Source organism: Dendropsophus ebraccatus, chromosome 1, assembly GCF_027789765.1.
Source record: "Dendropsophus ebraccatus isolate aDenEbr1 chromosome 1, aDenEbr1.pat, whole genome shotgun sequence".
NCBI classification, from domain to species: domain Eukaryota; kingdom Metazoa; phylum Chordata; class Amphibia; order Anura; family Hylidae; genus Dendropsophus; species Dendropsophus ebraccatus.
In genome coordinates, this window is record NC_091454.1 from 206,834,285 (window position 1) to 206,855,153 (window position 20,869).

The 20,869-nt window shown below is 45.0% G+C and overlaps 1 protein-coding gene across 2 annotated transcripts; it reads right to left on the minus strand.

The window, feature by feature from the left end:
- Positions 1-7,481: 7,481 nt before the first annotated feature.
- LOC138792671 (volume-regulated anion channel subunit LRRC8D-like) lies at positions 7,482-13,902 on the minus strand. Of its 2 annotated transcripts, none has more exons than XM_069970401.1 (2): positions 13,680-13,902; positions 7,482-9,971 (listed from the first exon to the last, which is right to left on the minus strand). In XM_069970401.1, exons 1-2 carry the CDS (start codon positions 13,696-13,698, stop codon positions 7,621-7,623), a joined length of 2,370 nt encoding a protein of 789 aa, XP_069826502.1. In that variant the 5' UTR covers positions 13,699-13,902; the 3' UTR covers positions 7,482-7,620. The 2 variants fall into 2 exon arrangements, with proteins under 2 accessions (XP_069826502.1, XP_069826589.1); XM_069970488.1 differs by having other exon boundaries at positions 13,646-13,902.
- Between the last annotated feature and the right edge of the window lie 6,967 nt (positions 13,903-20,869).

Below are 20,869 nucleotides of genomic sequence, written 5' to 3' on the forward strand. Positions count from 1 at the left end.
TGGATAATATGTGGGGCACTATATGGGGGCATTGGCTACTATGTGGGGCACTATATGGGGGCATTGGCTACTATGTGGGGCACTATATGGGGGATTGGCTACTATGTGGGGCACTATATGGGGGCATTGGCTACTATGTGGGGCACTATATGGGGGAGTGGCTACTATGTGGGGCACTATATGGGGGATTGGCTACTATGTGGGGCACTATATGGGGGCATTGACTACTATGTGGGGCACTATATGGGGGGATTGGCTACTATGTGGGGCACTATATGGGGATTGGCTACTATGTGGGGCACTATATGGGGGCATTGGCTACTATGTGGGCACTATATGGGGGATTGGCTACTATGTGGGGCATATATGGGGACATGGTCTACTATGTGGGCACTATATGGGGCATTGGCTACTATGTGGGGCACTATATGGGGCATTGGATACTATGTGGGCCACTATATGGGGATTGGCTACTATGTGGGGCACTATATGGGGGGATTGGCTACTATGTGGGGCACTATATGGGGATTGGCTACTATGTGGGGCACTATATGGGGGGATTGGCTACTATGTGGGGCACTATATGGGGGCATTGGCTACTATGTGGGGCACTATATGGGGGCATTGGCTACTATGTGGGGCACTATATGGAGCATTGGCTACTATGTGGGGCACTATATGGGGCATTGGATACTATGTGGGGCACTATATGGGGCATTGGATACTATGTGGGGCACTATATGGGGGCATTGGATACTATGTGGGGCACTATGTGGGGGATTGGATACTATGTGTGGCACTATTGGGGGGATTGGATACTATGTGGGGCACTATAATGGGGGATTGGATACTATATAGGGCATTTTGGGGGGATTGGATACTATATAGGGCACTATTCAGTCAGCAGCATGTGGTGACTGCAGGGGAGTGGCTATGGAGGGTCGCGGCTATGGGGACCGCGGCGCACATGTCCCTCTTTGCTCTTTGCAAAAGTTGGGAGGTATGTATGTCTATGGAGGACACAGGGGACAGGGCATGGTCACATGCTCCTGTGTGTCGGCCATTTTGTGGACTGAAACAAAACAGAGCAGGGCAGCCCAGCCTGGTGAAGGGGAGTCTGATTTTAGCTCTATGAGGTACACAGAGAGCTTTTGTCAGTATATACAGTGAGTACACTTACTAATGCTTTGTACTGACCTATTTTACTATAAAGTGGCCAACCCCTTTAAGCACTGCTCACCTGTCTGTTTCAGTTCTGAAACCACCAAACATGCATTTGTTTTGGGGTGTTAGGTCTGAGTTTTGTAGTTGTACCTCCTAGTTGAGCAGATACTAGGCCGGAGGGGCTGTACAGAGATCGTGACATCACTCAGAGGGTGGGGCTAGAGACAAATCCAGCCTTCTGTCGGGGAGCTGGAGACAATACACATTTTGTAGTTCTTCTGTTTTCAACTTCCTGTCAGGGTTGAATCACACAAAACCACACTGTATTTAAAGTTTTTTTTAATACCAGAGTACCCCTTTAAGCAGTGAGCTGTAACATGTTGCTGAATAAATGTTGTCAGATTCCATCAGATGTCGTTTTACGGATGAATGATACAGCAGTGTGTGCACGGTGCCGTATTGTAGAGAATATGTTTGCCCAGAGATTTCTAACAACTCTGTGTTGACATTCACCCGGCTCATTGTTCCTGTGTTTACACGGACCATATTTTATCACGACTAACCCTGGGAGTAATAACGTCATCTCAGAACAAGGAGGTACAGAAAATTATTTATATACAAAAGACGACAAAAAAAAAAACGTACAACATACAAAACTTTGTACAAAGTGCACCTAGGGCGTGTACAACAATAATTTAAGAATGGAGCCATACATCATGTAACAGAAAGCCATTTCATTCTTTGACAAGTTAAAGCCTGTACTCAGTTTGCACACCATCTTACAGCGTGTAGCAAGGATTAACCCATACAATTGTGCATTAATAATAATCTTCAACTGGACAGTGACAGGCTGTACGTTGTGACAGGTTGCAGTGTTGTCTTCAGAGCTTCAATTTTCTAGAATTCCTAAGTTGTTGACTGTTACATTTTGGCAGAACTATGAATACAGCTCTGGATTACAATAAAGGTTGTACCTTAGGGTAAGTAACACAGTACATGCCTAAAGTCATGTCAATCCATGACCCGCTTACACAGGCAGATTATTGCGTTTGTGGCCTGTGCCTGTGTTAGGGCGGGTTCACACTACGGAATTCTCGCAAATAAACACTGTGGAATTCCGCTGGCTGTACGCGCTCACGGATGCGCGCCTTTCCGCCGGCTCCATAGACACCATTCTATGGGCCGGCTAATTCCGCATTTCGCTGAAAGAACTGACATGTCAATTCTCCATGAGCGCGTACAGCCGGCGGAATTCCACGGAGTTTATCCGCGAGAATTCCTCAATGTGAACCCACCCTAAAAGGGCAAGGATCACCCACGAATAAGAAAATTCTGTCCGTCAGCCGATAAAATCATAGGGGGAGATTTATCAAACATGGTGTAAAGTGAAATTGACTTAGTTGCCCCTAGCAACCAATCAGATTCCACCTTTCATTCCTCACAGACTCTTTGGAAAATAAAAGGTGGAATCTGATTGGTTGCTAGGGGCAACTGAGCCAGTTTCACTTTACACCATGTTTGATTAATCTCCCATATTGGTCGCACATAACAAGCAGCGGAGGTGGGACCAATAAGGATACTTTTAAATGATCAAGCAATCATTTCTTACAGAAACAGCGCCACTCTTGTCTTTCAGTTGGTGTGTGGTATTGCATTCATTGAAATTAATGGAGTCGAGTTGTAATACCGCACACAACCTGAGAACAGGTGTGCCACTGTTTTTGCAATAAAAGAGGTTTATCTAATCCCTGATAACCCGTATAGTGTTTAATATACAAGACATATAAAACCAGTGAACAAGACAAAAGGAGAGAAAGCTTACAATCATCTTTAGTGCTTCAAAGTCATTTCAGTGCAATGTCAAAAGGTTCTGATATCTGGAAACCAACAATAAGTGGACTAGTTGCTCTTGGCTAATCGTATTAATTAAATGTTTTCGTATGCGTCAGTGTATTCGTGTGAACATGTTATAATCACTTTAGAGGGGTTGTACACCAAAAATATTTTTCCTTCAAATCAACTGGTGCCAGAAAGTTATAGAGATTTGTAATTTACTTCTATTAAAAATCTCAAGTCTTCCAGTACTTATCAGCTGCTGTATGTCCTGCAGGAAGTGGTGTATTCTTTCCAGTGTGACATAGTGCTCTCTGCTGCCACCGCTGTCCATGTCAAGTACTGTCCAGTGCAGTGGCAAATTCTCATAGAAAACCTCTCCTGCTCCACGTACGGCACAGGTCTATTACCGAGCACCGACCCGGACTGAAGAACTGAAGGCGGACTGACCCGTCCCCAGTGAGAGGAAACCCCTGCCCCTCCATTATGTGGCTCCATTGATTCTAATGGAGCCGCGTCATAGAAGGGAGGGGGTTTCCTCCCCCAGGGGCCGGCCTGCCTCCAGTGCCTCAGCCCGGGTCAATGCTCTGTAATAAACTCGTGGCGTGTGCGGGAACTGGGCCGCAGTGCAAAAAGAAACCGCGGCAGATACGCAGCAGATTTGGTGGTGCAGATCAAATGGTGCAGATCAAATTTTTTCCTTTGTCAAAACAGTTATTATTTACAAACCAGTGGAGTTTCCATGGGTGCCAAATACTCACCTTCACTCGCCAATCTCACTATGTCATTTTGGGAACATCATTATGTATACTCCGAGTCCAATCCCTTTCTCCGCTCCATACGATGGTATGGGAGGTACATTGACGACCTCCTCATCGTATGGAGCGGAGAGACGGCCGACTTGAACACTTTCATACAATACATCAACAACAATTCTTTTAATCTCAAGTTTACTGTACACTCAGATTTCAAGACCATGACATTCTTAGACCTAACATTAGAAGGCACTGTAGGACAAACAGTACATACGAAGAACTACAGAAAAGCAATTTCAGGCAACACCACATTACATGCCACCAGTCACCACCCCCAACACACCATTAAGTCCATCCCAGTGGGTGAACTGCTACGTATGAAGAGAAATTGTGACCAACAGCATAGCTACCTATTGGAAAAAAACATCTGTATCCAGAGACTGTCCGAAAGGGGATACAGTAATTGGATGATACAGAGGGCGTGCAAAAAAGTGGATGCGAGAGATAGAAATAGCCTGATTTACCAGCGCATGAACCCAAATGCAACAAAAAAAGCCAGGAGACCCACACTCATAACCAAATTCAGCTCTCAATTTTCTGCCATTGCCAAGATTGCTCGCAAATATCTGCCCATATTACAAGAAGATGGAGCACTGAATGACATTCTGTCTGATGGAATTGATGTGGTGTCCAAAAGAGCAAAGACTTTGGGGGATACCCTGTCGCCTTCAGTACCTGGCAGTGGACTGAGAAGCAAGCAGGTCAAACACACATGGTTGGACACTGTGGGTTTCTTCAAATGTGGCCATCATCCTTGCAAAACATGCCTGCATGCATTACCATGCAAAGAGTATAAGGACTCCACCATGAACAAAACATATAGGATCAAGTCATTCATGAACTGTAATAGCTTCAATGTTGTGTACGTTATCCTGTGCACACACTGTCATATCATTTATGTTGGATGTACCACAAGAAAACTAAAGATACGGGCTTGCGAACATCTGCATGATATAGAACACCCAGGAGGCAGGACGCTATCTGGGGCATCACGTCACTTCATTGAGGCACATCAGAGATCTACTAAATCATTCCGGATCTTTGCCATTGAAAAAGTGTTCGCCTCCAGCAGAGGTGGTGATGTACAAACATTACTCAGGGACAGGGAGGCATTCTGGATGTTTTGCCTCAATACCTGCATACCGCATGGTATGAATCTGCGGCGAGAAATGCTGCTCCACTACTGATCTCATCAGTTTATGTCCGACAAGGCTGCATTCTGGCTGTCATAGTGAGCATTGACCCTGCTCACAGCAGTCTTGGTCAATCATAAGAGACATATGTCTGTCACTTATAAATTTATTATCATTATTATTGTACTGGGTTTGTATATTGCGCTGTAGTATGTTTTTACACGTCTGTTGTTATTAGTATTACACAGCCTTCTGACCTCAGTGTGGATCTGACTGATTAGCCCGGGTGTATCCCGCAGCTGACATGTGTAGTGGGGCGTGACCTCCGCACCGTCGGCGCTGGAAGCCTGAGACTATAAGTCTTGACCATTTCAAGAGGTCAGTAGCCATGATTAAGATTGCGGTTAGCAATCGAAACGCGTAGGCTTCTCTCTGGGGGGGTTGCCGCAGTGTGTGCACGGTGCTGGGGTGTTAATAAAGCTCAATTCATTTAATCCTGGCCGGGAGCTGGACTCATTTTTCCTGTTCATCATACTACGACGCACTGGTTGAAGTGGGAGTCCGAGCAGTGAGGCTACAGGAACGGCGGTAAGCTGGCATTTACTTTTCTACTATCCACCTTTCATTCCTCACAGACTCTTTGGAAAATAAAAGGTGGAATCTGATTGGTCGCTAGGGGCAACTGAGACAGTTTCACTTTACACCATGTTTGATTAATCTCCCATATTGGTCGCACATCACAAGCAGCGGAGGTGGGACCAATAAGGATACAGAAACAGCGCCACTCTTGTCTTTCAGTTGGTGTGTGGTATTGCATTCATTGAAATTAATTGAGTCGAGTTGTAATACCGCACACAACCTGAGAACAGGTGTGCCACTGTTTTTTCAATAAAAGAGGTTTTTCTAATCCCTGATAACCCGTATAGTGTTTAACATACAAGACATATAAAACCAGTGAACAAGACAAAAGGAGAGAAAGCTTACAATCATCTTTAGTGCTTCAAAGTCATTTCAGTGCAATGTCAAAAGGTTCTGATATCTGGAAACCAACAATAAGTGGACTAGTTGCTCTTGGCTAATCGTATTAATTAAATGTTTTCGTATGCGTCAGTGTATTCGTGTGAACATGTTATAATCACTTTAGAGGGGTTGTACACCAAAAATATTTTTCCTTCAAATCAACTGGTGCCAGAAAGTTATAGAGATTTGTAATTTACTTCTATTAAAAATCTCAAGTCTTCCAGTACTTATCAGCTGCTGTATGTCCTGCAGGAAGTGGTGTATTCTTTCCAGTGTGACATAGTGCTCTCTGCTGCCACCGCTGTCCATGTCAAGTACTGTCCAGTGCAGTGGCAAATTCTCATAGAAAACCTCTCCTGCTCCACGTACGGCACAGGTCTATTACCGAGCACCGACCCGGACTGAAGAACTGAAGGCGGACTGACCCGTCCCCAGTGAGAGGAAACCCCTGCCCCTCCATTATGTGGCTCCATTGATTCTAATGGAGCCGCGTCATAGAAGGGAGGGGGTTTCCTCCCCCAGGGGCCGGCCTGCCTCCAGTGCCTCAGCCCGGGTCAATGCTCTGTAATAAACTCGTGGCGTGTGCGGGAACTGGGCCGCAGTGCAAAAAGAAACCGCGGCAGATACGCAGCAGATTTGGTGGTGCAGATCAAATGGTGTGTTCAGTTATTTAGATCTAATCTGCTGCGTATCGCAGCAGTAAATACGCTGTGTATACGGTGTGTGTGTTTGTACCCTAAGGCCCCGTTCCCACTGAGCAAAGCTAGCGGAATTCCGCGATGGAATTGTCCGCCACGGAATGCCGTTAGCCTCCCGCTCATAATGGGAGTCTATGGGAGGCGCGCGCTGCTGCTCAGTACGCGCTGAAGAATGAACATGTTCATTCTTCAGCGCATTCATTCTTCAGCGTGTACAGAGCAGCAGCGCGCGCCTCCCATAGACTCCCATTATGAGCGGGAGGCTAACGGCATTCCGCCGGGGACAATTCCGTCGTGGAATTCCGCTAGCTTTTCTCAGTGGGAACGGGGCCTTAGAGTATCGTGTCAAAGTGACGTTTCCAAACCCCTGAAGTGCCGAGGGCTGTAATACCTCCTTGCTCCCCCTCTTATCCCTCTTCCTGCTAGATTGACAGCTTCCAGTGCTGAGTCCTGCTTCCAAATCTTGCACACAATTGGTATGCTAAGGACAGGAATGAGATTTGGAAGCAGGGTTTATTGCTGAAAGCAAGGATAGGGATGGGAGGGGGAGTAAGGAGGTGGGAGGTGTTGTAGACGTCAGGGACTTGGGATCGCCTCCTTGACACTTCGCACCACAAAGATATCTATTTTATGGAAGCACAGATAAATATATGAAAAATACTATGGGGGAGACTTATCAAACATGGTGTAAAGTGAAACTGGCTCAGTTGCCCCTAGCAACCAATCAGATTCCACCTTTCGTTTTCCAAAGAGTCTGTGAGGAATGAAAGGTGGAATCTGATTGGTTGCTAGGGGCAACTGAGCCAGTTTCACTCTACACCATGTTTGATAAATCTGCCCCTATGTGTCCATTTGCCCTAACAGCTATCAATGTCAGCAGTTTGGAATGTAAATTGCAGATGATAATTTGAGGTGAATCTAAGACCTATCACCAAGCATACATTTTGTATTATCGATTTACAAGTATTTTTTCCTCAGTTCTAGAGGTAACGTTCCTAAAACATGTTCTTCTACATCGATCCCTCCTTTCGTCAGCTGTAAACAATGTATAATTTCCTCCGGCAATTCAGTTAAGTTGTTGCCCATAAGGTCCAAGCTTGACAGAAGCTGTAGCTGTCCAATCTCAGGCGGTATACTGGTAAGTTTGTTAGATCCAACATGGAGGGATCTCAATCTGGAACAACGGAATAACTCACGAGGTAGGAAAGAGATCTGGTTAAATACGATCGCCAGCGTTTCCAGACGCGTTAAGTGACCGATTTCATGGGGGATATGTCTGATGTGATTATAGCTTATATCTAAGTGTCTTAACCTGACAAGATTAAAAAAAGAAACTGGTAAATTCTCCAGCTTATTGTGGGAAATGGAGAGCTCCTCCAAGTTACGAAGAAATTCAATAGATGCTGGAAGACGACTAATAGCATTGTGGGATAGTCTTAAGATGCTCAGGTTTCGAAGACGCTGAAGGGTTCCTAGGTCATCTACATATTGCAAGTTGTTGGATGTTAAATCAATAGATTGCAAATGTGCTAAGCTGGCAAGGACACCAGTAATTTTTGAGATACTGCAGTGGCAAAGTTTAAGCTCCACTAAGCGACTCATTCTTTTTAGTTGGCCCAGTGACCCAAGCTCGGTGTCACCATTTTGTACACTCAACTTAGTCAACTGCCCGGCCACATCCAGCACTGCTGAAGGTAGATGAGACACGTTACTCGTCAGAAAAAGAGACCTTAGTCCTGTTAGTCCACGAAGAGACTGTAGACGTATGGACCTATTGTTGGAGCAATTGAGGTTGCCAGAAAGATGCAAATCAGTTACGTTCTTCAAAGAGTACATCCAAGATGGAAGCTCCTCCATGTCTGTAAATCTAACATTAAGCACTTTTAATCGCTCCCTAATGTAAGAGAATGCATCAGGGTCCATTTTGACTGAGCAATGACTGATATGAAGCTCCGAGAGGCACTTGAGTTGAGACACTGCTCCTACGATTTTTGCGGATGAGATCAGTTCTAGCTTAAGGACCTCAATCTCACTTAGATCATAAACATCTTTTGGTATTACCGGGATCATCGCCAGTTGCAGCTCGTAGCGGCCATTGGGGTCCTTGTTGATCATCTGTCTCAGCTTCTCTGCTGGCCACTCAGAATTAAGCGCAAGCTCTCTTAGTCTCCCTTCACTTATAGCGGAGAGAAACACAGAGAATCTCCTTGAGTACAGTGTGTCATAGCGGTCTACCATGTGTAACATGAAGGCAAAATCATTTTTCATATCGGGAATATCACTAAATCCAGCTCCTTCGCTATTTTTATCAAAGGAGTACACCTTGAGCGAACTGGTGAGTAACCAAAACAATGCATAAGCCGATAGACAAGTGTACAGAGAAACAAGCAATATATAGGTCAGCAGAAGTTTTTCTAGTATAAAGGCCAAGTTATGCGTACATGTGAACAGGGAATATCCCATGAGATTCCTTATGCCCGGTTTACAAAGATGGTGGAAGTTAAATGACCCTATCAAACTAAGAGTGTACCCAAGGATCATAAACAGAGTAATGACTTTGAAAACTGTCTGACCAAGGTAAACTCTATAGACGACATCAGAGTCCTCGGCATTGGCTCGAAAATGACGAATCTTCTCAAATAAAGCCTTAGCTTGCTCTTCTTCTTTCTTGTCCAATATTGTAGACACATGGAGTGGCACAAAGTTAAATGGTGTTCCATTTATCAGTGGTGTCCTAGGGGAGAGGTCCATGGAACGTGAACTGCTGGACTTTTGCCGGTTGTGCTCTGGAGGAGGCTGGTCGCTCGTTTCCTCAAGTGCTTTAGTGGTCCATGGAGATTCAAAACATTTGGCCAGGATGGAAAGGAAAAGTTCAACCTTCGAAGATGTTTTGGGATACTTGAACCAGAAATTACTGCAGACCAGTAGCAATAAAGTAATGATGAGAGCCAAGTAGGGAAAATATTTGGACTGCCAAGGAACGACTTTGTGGTAGCACACAGCGCTCACGTACCTATACTGCTGGTAGTCTAAATTGGTCAAGTGACCAATCCCTTTTGGAATAATTGGAGTAGGTTGTGTAAACGAGACGACTTCACTAAAGTCCTTGGACGTGTTCTTGGCAAGCTTTGTAGACTTTGGCATACAGACAACTTTATCCATAAATATAAGGAGTGTTGCAGAGAAGAAAGCAGTCATGACCATAATTATAAGGAGATAATCCATAAGAACGTCCCACCAAGGTTTCACAGCCTTGAAATGGCCCTGGGTCTCGGCCAGCGACGCAGCCTCGCTTATTGTAATCATACCTGCATTGGGGGGGGGGGGGGGGGGGGGGGGGTGGAGGAAAGAAAAGGATTCATGACATCAAAACAAAATTTTGGAGCTTTTGAGCAGTGCTGGTGGTCTGTAACAGATTGAGAATATAATGATTTTTATTTACATTTGTGGGGGTACATACATATCTCCATGGTTGACCCAAACTCAAGCAATATACTCATTTCTGGAGAGCCATAAATTGTTCAAACAAATTGTATGAATAATGCTACGTGTATAGGGTCCTCCGAATGCAAATGTAAGAACAACTATGGAACGGGTAGTTGGATTTTAACATGTCCGCTTCTTCCTCTCTCCCCAGTCAGAATATATGGGAGCTTGGCCAGGTTGAGCATGCAAATGTATGCTGGGGTCAGGAGCATGTTGCTCAACACCAGTCGGGAGATCCGATGACCGTTTTGCGGACAGCTATCTGGGTGTATTACCAGCTTTACACCGCTTTACTTCAGCTAGTGTAAGGGCCCTATTCCACGGGCCGGGCAACGATGTAAACGAGCGCCGATCTGCTAGATGGGCGCTCGTCTACTGGGCCTATTCCACGGCCCCGTTGATTGTGAAACAAGGGCTGCATGGACATCGTTACCGATGTCCTTGTAGCCCTTGTTTCATAAATTATCTGTCCGGGCTGCAGGTCTTCTTCTACCGGTCCAGCGGGGCAGCATCGGCTTCGGAGCGGAGCTGTCTGAACTGACAGACCGCTCAGCCAAACACTGGACCCGTCATTTCCGGCCAGTGATTGGCTGAACAGTCTGTAAGTTCAGACAGCACCGCTCCGAAGCCGATGCTGCCGCGCGGGACCAGAAGAAGACCTGAAGCCCGGACAGGTAATGTATGGTTCTGCTGAAATCGTCGGTCGCCGATGCGCACCGCTATTTAACCGTAGTGATGTGCTGGTGGCGAACAACAATTTTAGGTCTGAACCTAAATGAACGATCAGCCGATGACACGATCATTGGCTGATCGTTCCTCTATTCCACGGAGCGAAAATCAGCCGAATTGGGCCAAATGGGGCCGATTATAGCTCCTGTGGAATAGGGCCTTAAAGGGGTTGTCCGGCGAAAAAAATTATTCACAGAATAACACACATTAAAAAGTTATACAACTTTGTAATGTATGTTATGTCTGTGAATGGCCCCCTTCCCCGTGTTTCCCCCCACCCACGCTAGACCCGGAAGTGTGGTGCATTATACTCACCGCATGTCGTGTCGTCCACGGTCTCCGATCGTCAGCAGTGACGTCTTCTTCGTAAGTTCGGCGGATCTTCCCGAGTGCCGGCCGCCCTCTGCAGCGTCATCCGAAGCTCAGCCGCGATTGGCTGAGCATAACTGTGCTCAGCCAATCGCGGCTGAGCAGCTGATGACGTGGCCGCGTCATCAGCCGCTCAGCCGCGATTGGCTGAGCACAGTTATGCTCAGCCAATCGCGGCTGAGCGGCTGATGACGCGGCCACGTCATCAGCTGCTCAGCCGCGATTGGCTGAGCACAGTTATGCTCAGCCAATCGCGGCTGAGCTTCGGATGACGCTGCAGAGGGCGGCCAGCACTCGGGAAGATCCGCTGGCCTCCCGAAGAAGACGTCACTACTGAAGATCGGAGACCGTGGTCGGCACGTGACAGGTAATGTATAGCGCACCACACTTCCGGGTACACGGGTGGGGGTGGTGGGACACGGGGAAGGGGGCCATTCACAGACATAACATACATTACAAAGTTGTATAACTTTGTAATGTGTGTTATTCTGTGAATAATTTTTTTCGCCGGACAACCCCTTTAAGTGCTAGTCTCAAGTATATAATGTACCTTAAAGGGGTGGTGTGACGAAGCAAAGAAGGTACAATCAGATGTCTACCATATACAATATATATATATATATATATATATATATATATATATATATATGAACAAATGTGCTGTTTTTAGTAAAGTAACTTACTTCTCTGTTCCATTTTTCTTCCTATTCACGCCCTGGATTCCTCTCTGATCTGTGACCCTGCTATTGTCAGGCAAGACTACAGACACTTTCCCACAATCCCCCTTGCTTGCATGTGTGAAACCCAACTGCCAATACTAAAGGGACAGATCATGTGACTACGATTGAACTGAGCATGAGTGACCCTACCGAGTGGATGCCTGGAGGGCCTTAAACAAGGGCAACAGGTTATCAAACTAAGCAGTCGCATGGGGGGATTAGTAACTCTATAGTTCTCAAATTATACCCTTAAAGGAGAAGTCCATTGATGGACTGGCCGCTCAGCCAATCAGTGACAGCTGTATGGCACACAGCAAATGCAGAGACGAGGAAAGAACGAAGTCCGGCTCCAGATATCCAGTCGCGTAAAAGCAAACTTTATTTGAAGATGAAACAGATTCTCCTAGTTCAAAGGATCGACATTAGAGATGAGCAAACCGCGTTCGGGTTCGAGTCCATCCGAACCCGAACGTTCGGTATTTGATTAGCTGGGGCTGCTGAACTTGGATGAAGCTCTAAGGTTGTCTGCAAAACATGGATACAGCCAATGACTATATCCATGTTTTCCACATAGCCTTAGGGCTTTATCCAAGTTCAGCAGCCACCACTAATCAAATGCCGAACGTTCGAGTTCGGATCGACTCGAGCATGCTCCAGGTTCGCTCATCTCTAATCGACATGTTTCGAGCTACATGTCCTTAAACCTGACGATCAAGTTTAAGAGCATGTAGCCTGAAACATGTTGATCCTTCGGACTAGGAGAATCTGTTTCATCTTCAAATAAAGTTAGCTTTTATGGGACTGGATATCTGGAGCCGGACATCCTTCTTTCCTAGCATTTTTCGTGACACCGCCCCTTTAAAGACCGGTAATGCAACATACAGTAAATGCAAAGTTAAATGTAAATTTATTTCAATATGGAAACCATAAAACAATGAGTAAAAGTGAGCAGTACACTCTTTAGTGCACAGTCCAATGATATCACATTGATATCTATTATATATTAATATAAATAAAATTAAAACAAATATATAGCAAAAAATGCATGTAAACTTTTTTTTTTTTTTCACACAATTTTTTTTTGTTGTTCCAATAGTGCACATTGGAAAGAACAATGGCAAAACTATGGAAAGTAAGACTTGCTGTGATGTCCTGAATACCACATCTAGGGCTTTTCTACATGACTGTTTCCTCAGTCTACTATTGGTCGCTTCCTGCTGTTACCTGGTATTAAGGTCGCAAAGAGTGACAGATGCATTCTGTATCTCCTCCTCCACTGCCCCCTACTTATTGTGCTGAAGCCACCCGGTCCCCATATCTAGGATGACTCTATAAGTTATAATGGTGCAGTGCTTCGGTATTATAAAAAGTTTTCAAAGCAATTTCACTAAACTACCTATTGATATTGAAATTTAGGTGGTCCTCCATCCCGTTCTAGAGTTTCCTTCAATTGTTATCATGCCGTAAAGACAATCTCTCACTGACATTGTTATAGATCATTATTAAGGAGTGTAACAATTATATATTAACCCTGTAGAGTCCAGTGCATTTTTTTTTCTCATTCATACAGGTACCCTACACCTGCTAAGTGCTACCTGGCTTCCTCGGCTTGTTTGACCTATGGACTTGTTTACCATTGACCTCTAGGGTTATCCTCTCAGCTCTGCAGGTTCTCTTACCTTCTTGGAGCCAGGTTGCCCTCACACTCCTTACCTCTACGGGCGGCCAGCATTTTTAAACCAGGAAGCAGATTCTTTCTCAATCCCGGACAAGCCTTAGCGTGTGTCTTTAGCAATGTATCTTCTATTTTCGGAATCTGAAGTGCATGCCCCCGACTTCTTTCCCAAGGCTAGGAGTTTTGTCAGACATGAAACTTTCACTCTAGGTCCACTCCGCACGCGTTCCTCTCTGCAGCTCCGGCAGCGCGTCGGCGGCCTCACCCACACAAAACTTTGGTTGGTTTAAACATGAGTCAGTCATGCATAACTTGGCTTTCACGCGCTGTGTACACATCTTTCTACTTATTAAAGGCTTTACATTTATGAGCTTTATATTGTTGACAGATCGGTGGTAGTATGACCTTCCTAGTTTTACATTCCCTACATATGGGGAAGGACAATTGGAAATGCAAAGGTAGTTTGCACAAAAAGTGAACTAAAAACAACATGGCCCCTATTATAGTGGATATATATATATATATATATATATATATAAAAACAGCTAAAGAACAACTAAAAGGAGTATATCCTTCTCAGCCTGTTTGTGGCGGCCCAGGGCCTGTAACAGCTGAGGGGGCTGGGAAGCCAAGAAGCTTGGATTAGATCCCAATATGTTTTTGAGTCCTTAGGGGCCCCCCAGAGTACCATTCGGCCCGCCAATGCTCACGCAGGCAAGCTGGAATATGTATCATTAGGCATGAGCATCGGAGGTGGCGGGCCCAACAGTAATCTGGGGGGCCAAGGAATGCCCCCAGTGCTCCAAAGGAGCTAATTTGCGATATACAATTTCATTTCTTTGGTGGGACTTACAATGTTTTATTTGGCAGAATTTACGACCACTTGCAATGTGGTGTTGTCTCCAGCGCCCGTTTTCTCCCTTTCCCTCAAAACAACTTCTTATTTTCTCTTGTCTCAGGAAGCTTGGCGGAATCTAGTGTCACCACCTAAAGTGCTCTCTGCTGCCACCCCATAGAAAACCTCTCCTGCTCTGGACAGTTCCTGACACGGACAGAGGTGGCAGCAGAAAGCACTGTGTCAGACTGGAATATAGAATACACCACTTCCTGCAGGACATACAGCAGCTGATAACTACTGGAAGACTTGAGATTTTTAAATAGAAGTAACTTATTAATCAGTTGATTACAAAACTTATTTTTTTCCATCAGAGTACTCCTTTAAGGGGCTCGCTAATGTTTTTGCTCGTGCTGTAATTTAATACAAGGTTTCTGCCAGGGACAAGTGGTCTCTTATCCTTCGGACTAGTAAACCTGTTCCTGAACTGTTTCTGACAGATAACACTTGATGGATGGAGGCACTGAGTTTATTGCCCCTAGCTGGATAGTAAAAGGTTTATTGCAGTAAAGGTTTAGATATACTTGCTGAAAAAGGAAAGTTTTTATGTAATATTTGAAGGTTTAGCATACAGGAGAGTAACAGAAGACCCGATATGAGAGAGGAGGAGAAGCACAAGAGAAGTCCTGGAGGAAAGTCATATGGAGAGCCGACATTGCATTTGAGGCGGCCATGTTTGAGAGAGCCATATTATATATATATATATATATATATATATATATATGTATAAACACTTTTATATATAGAAGAGGTTACATTGGGGTGACACTGGAGGGTCCACCAGGGAGATATACACTCACCGGCCACTTTATTAGGTACACCTGTCCAACTGCACGTTACCACTTAATTTCTAATCAGCCAATCACATGGCGGGAACTCAGTGCATTTAGGCATGTAGACATGGTCAAGACAATCTCCTGCAGTTCAAACCGAGCATCAGTATGGGGAAGAAAGGTGATTTGAGGGCCTTTGAACGTGGCATGGTTGTTTTTCAGTATTTGTTTTTCAGTATTTCAGAAACTGCTGATCTACTGGGATTTTCATGCACAACCATCTCTAGGGTTTACAGAGAATGGTCCGAAAAAGAAAAAATATCCAGTGAGCGGCAGTTCTGTGGGCGGAAATGCCTTGTTGATGCCAGAGGTCAGAGGAGAATGGGCAGACTGGTTCGAGCTGATAGAAAGGCAACAGTGACTCAAATAGCCAACCGTTACAACCAAGGTAGGCAGAAGAGCATCTCTGAACGCACAGTACGTCCAACTTTGAGGCAGATGGGCTACAGCAGCAGAAGACTACACCGGGTGCCACTCCTTTCAGCTAACTGAGGCTACAATTTGCACAAGCTCATCGAAATTGGACAGAAGATTGGAAAAACGTTGCCTGGTCTGATGAGTCTCGATTTCTGTTGCAACATTCGGATGGTAGGGTCAGAATTTGGCGTCAACAACATGAAAGCATGGATCCATCCTGCCTTGTATCAACGGTGCAGGCTGGTGGTGGTGGTGTCATGGTGTGGGGAATATTTTCTTGGCACTCTTTGGGCCCCTTGGTACCAATTGAGCATGGTTGCAACGCCACAGCCTACCTGAGTATTGTTGCTGACCATGTCCATCCCTTTATGACCACAATGTACCCAACATCTGATGGCTACTTTCAGCAGGATAATGCGCCACGTCATAAAGCTAGAATCATCTCAGACTGGTTTCTTGACAATGACATGACAATGAGTTCACTGTACTCCAATGGCCTCCACAGTCACCAGATCTCAATCCAATAGAGCATCTTTGGGATGTGGTGGAACGGGAGATTCGCATCATGGATGTGCAGCCGACAAATCTGCGGCAACTGTGTGATGCCATCATGTCAATATGGACCAAAATCTCTGAGGAACGCTTCCAGCACCTTGTTGAATCTATGCCACCAAGAATTGAGGCAGTTCTGAAGGCAAAAGGGGGTCCAACCCGTTACTAGCATGGTGTACCTAATAAAGTGGCCGGTGAGTGTGTGTATATATATATATATATATATATATATATATATATATATACATACACACACGTGTGTGTGTGTGTGTGTGTGTGTGTGTGTGTGCGCGCGCTCAGGTTGTATCGTAAGAAAGGAAGTTGTGGATATGGGAAATGGTTAGTGTGAGGTTTACAGACTTGTGCCAAGTCAAATATTCCCCCTAAGCTGCGGGCTTGTAAACCAGGATTATCCGCTGTGTTGTTAGTACTGGGAGGGTGGAGGGAACAAGGTGGTAGAAAGATCATGAATTTACTTTTGTTCATGTTGAACACAAGTACAAGTATGACAATACCGATAGACATCAGGCCGTTCCGGGTCGAGATTTGATGTAATCTTCATTCAGGTTTTTGTCTTATGGCTCAATGTAAGAGCAGAAGGATGGAGATATATAACAGAGGCTCATTGGGCTTTATTCTACTATGGCGCCAGGGAGATATAATACAGCAATGAGGTCTAAGAGAATATGGCTTCCAAACTGGAACCTAATAAGTGAGGGGTATAGCTAAAGGGACACAGGCCCGGATACAAATGCTTGGCATCTATAATCTTATAGATATGCTGTATCCAAAATTATATATATATATATATATATATATATATATATATATATATAGTAGGCCAAAAGTAGATGGACAGTATGTGTAGTAGAGAGGGGGAGATTTATCAAACATGGTGTAAAGTGAAACTGGCTCAGTTGCCCCTAGCAACCAATCATCAGATTCCACTTTACATTCCTCGCAGACTCTTTGGAAAATGAAAGGTGGAATCTGATTGGTTGCTAGGGGCAACTGAGCCAGTTTCACAGATCCACGCTGTATATTCATTAGAGATGTGTGAACAATTTATTACCGGTAGCGGCAGAAGTTGGATGCTGCCCTAAAGCCCCTATTAGGGTGGGTTCATACTGAGGAATTCTCGCGGATAATGTCACGTCACTTCTTTCGGCGGATAGCGGAATACGCCGGCCCATAGAAAGGTGTCTATGGAGTCGGCGGAAAGGCGAGCGGCCGTGCGAGCAGAGAGACAGCGGAATCCCGCGGACATTATCCGCGAAAATTCCTCAGTATGAACCCACCCTTACACCAAGTGACTCATTTAAAGATTCACTGTAACAAAAGATTTTATAGAAAACGATTTACACGTTATTACACAGAGCGATTGCTCTGCTGAAAGATCTTTTTGTGGGCGTTACATGGTCGCTTAATCGTTCGAGAGAAAAATGGTTGATCACGTAGGTTTTTTTTCACGAATCACTGAAAGATTTCCTATTACACGAACAGATTAGCGAAGTATTATTGAAAGACCAACTATTTTTTTTTCCGACAGGCTGAAAGATCATGATGAACGAGAATATAACGATTTTTTACACCTATGATCGTTTTAACAGGTTTTTGAACGATATTTGCTCCATGTAATAGGGCCTTAAGGCTGCCTGGAAAACATGGATACAGACTTAGGCCATAGACTGTATCCATGTTTTAGAAGACACTCTGGGGCTGCATCCAACTTCAATCAAATGACGCACACTCGGGTATGCACATCTGTAATATTTATCCCTTTGTTCATAGAGAGATAAGCTGCCACAAGAGGCAAGGCTTTGCAAGACGACAGTCCTTCAGTGACATGATAGAAAATAATAGAAAACTATGGCAGTGTGTGTATTTTACATGAGGAGCTGCAAGTTATAAGAATACAGAATAAGAATACCCTTCCTAATAGTCTGTAAGCTCATGCATGCGGACAGGGCCCTCACTCCTCATGTATGGATAATTATATGTATATCTATGTAATGTCTATTTTTGTCTATGTATGTACCCCCAGAATTGTAAAGTGCTGCAGAATCTGTTGGCTCTATACAAATAAAAATTATTATTATTAATACAGTATTCCTTAGCCAGCTTCCAGCCTATTATTATAGTAGTACTCAGTGGTTACCATTAGATGTCACTCTACCCCTGTGTGTGATGGCAGGCCGGTCATCAGGCCACAGCTGCCTCTCCCAGCAGTCAGACTATGGCTGACAGATCCATGACTCATTTAGTCCAGGCCGTAATTACAGACGCCACTCTTCCCCAATTACAGAGGCGTACCTGTGCCCTCCCTAATGTCCCTGCCACATGCACACAGGGCTCCAGCGTCCTGTGGATCCCTGTCATTTATATAAACGGCACACTCACTGTCACATCTGTTATTTATAGGCATTCCTATACCGAGAACCCACTAAGATATCAGCCGATTATTATCATAGGACGGATGAGGCACTGCGCATGTATGCACTGGGCAAATGCCATCATGCAGAGGACAATGAGCCACTGCTTATGTCTATATAATGGGGGAGATGGAGGACTGTAAAGGGGCACAGTCACTAGATCCTATGGTGCCTAAGGAGACTCGTACATAACTCTGCCACCTGGAAAGGCACCAGTATTATAGATGGTAGAAGTCATGAGTGAAACCGAAATTTAGGTCCCCATAAGGTTCTATGGTAATCTAAGGCCTCATCCATACGTTCGCAAACATTGCACATCTGATCCCATTTTTTTTTGGACACATCAATTTAAGTCTATAGGATCCATATTTTGGTGGATGTTATCTCCGTAACATCCAGAAACCAAAAATATGGTTCTGCAATTCTAGCTAGCATCATTATTTTGACCATTCCTCCTTTTAGTACTTTCCACTTTTTCAGATCTGCAAAAACCGCTGAGTATACGGATGTACTATGGACAAATGTTTGCCGATTGCGGACAGAAAACTGCGTACTCACAATATGGTCCGCTAAAACATTTTGGACGTGTGAACGAGGCCTAAGGCTCAGGGTACATCTGCATCATGAGCATGTAAAACTGGCCCTAGTTTGAATCAAAATTATAACTTTCTATGTACAGAAAAAGTTCTCATAATTAAAAAATAAATAAATAAATTATATTTAATTAATATTATTTATTTATGAATTTCCATCCATGGTTGTATTGATCTATTCAGTCTCCCTCTCCCAGTTCTGAGCTGCTGCTCTCTGCTAAAGGCACAATAAAATGTGTGTAAAATTGCCCCTCCCTTCCCAGACAGCTGATGTAAACAAGTCCCTGCCAGGCTTTATCTGCAACACTATAATGCTGGGCGGGTTAATCACAGTGCATTTATCAGCTTACATTAGCTGTCTCGGAAGGGATGGGAAGGAGAGAAAAACTCACACTTTTTTGGGGGGGTCTTCAGCAAAAAGCAGCAGCTCAGAACTGGTCGAAGGAGACTGATGAGATATTAACAAGTATGAAATGAATTGTTAGTGTCAGCAACATATGAAGTGTTATGTTTGAGTGGAATACCCCTTTAACCATTCATAATACTCTGGTGTTCTTGTCAATCTTTGTACATCAGGGATACACGGACTTTTTGTAGCACTTGTTTCAATGGCTGCATTGTTTCAACAGCTCATCTCTTGTCCTCTGTTTGGGATTGGTTATGCAGCTCAGTTCCATTGTGAATGGTAATGAATTGTAATACCGCATACAACCTGAGGACTGGGGTGGTGTATTTCTGCAAGAAAGTAACTGTCTATTCAAATCCTGGATAGCCCCTTGAAAAACTATAGAGTGACAGCTGCTAGCCTTCACTCACCCCACACATCAATGCATCTTGGGCATAGCAGTTTCTAGAGGCGGGCGGGCGGGCTGGGCAACTGCACTGGGCGCCGACAGCTTGATGGCGCTGATGGCACCCCCGACTGCCCCATCAGCCGCCCTTACCGCAGCTGCCCCAAGCGCTCAGCACCTGTCAGGCCGCCGGCCCGCGCACATCCTCTCCCTCCAGCAAGAGCAGTGGCGCCATATCAATGCACCTGCCGGATGGAGAAGATGTGTGCGGGGGCGGCGGTGGCCTGTTCCTCGCAGGCTGAAGATGAGACAAGGACCCGCTATATGTTGCTGTATTAAGGTGAGTATAATGTGTTTTTATTACTATGGGGGGGGGAAGCACAGGGGGGATTACTACTATGGGGGGGGGGGGGGGGGGGGGAACACAGGGCGATTATTACTATGGGGAGAAGCACAGGGGGATTATTACTATGGGGGGACCACAGGGGGATTATTACTATGGGGGGGGGGGTACAGGGGGAATATTACTTAGGGGCAGAGCACTGGGGGATTATTACTATGGGGGGGGGACTTTACTAAGGGGCAGAACTCTGGGGGATTATTACTATGGGGGGGTATTACTAAAGGGCACAGCACAGGGGGCATTACTACTATCGGGGGAGCACATATGGGATATTACTAAGGGGCAAAGCACAGGGGGGGTTATTACTATGGT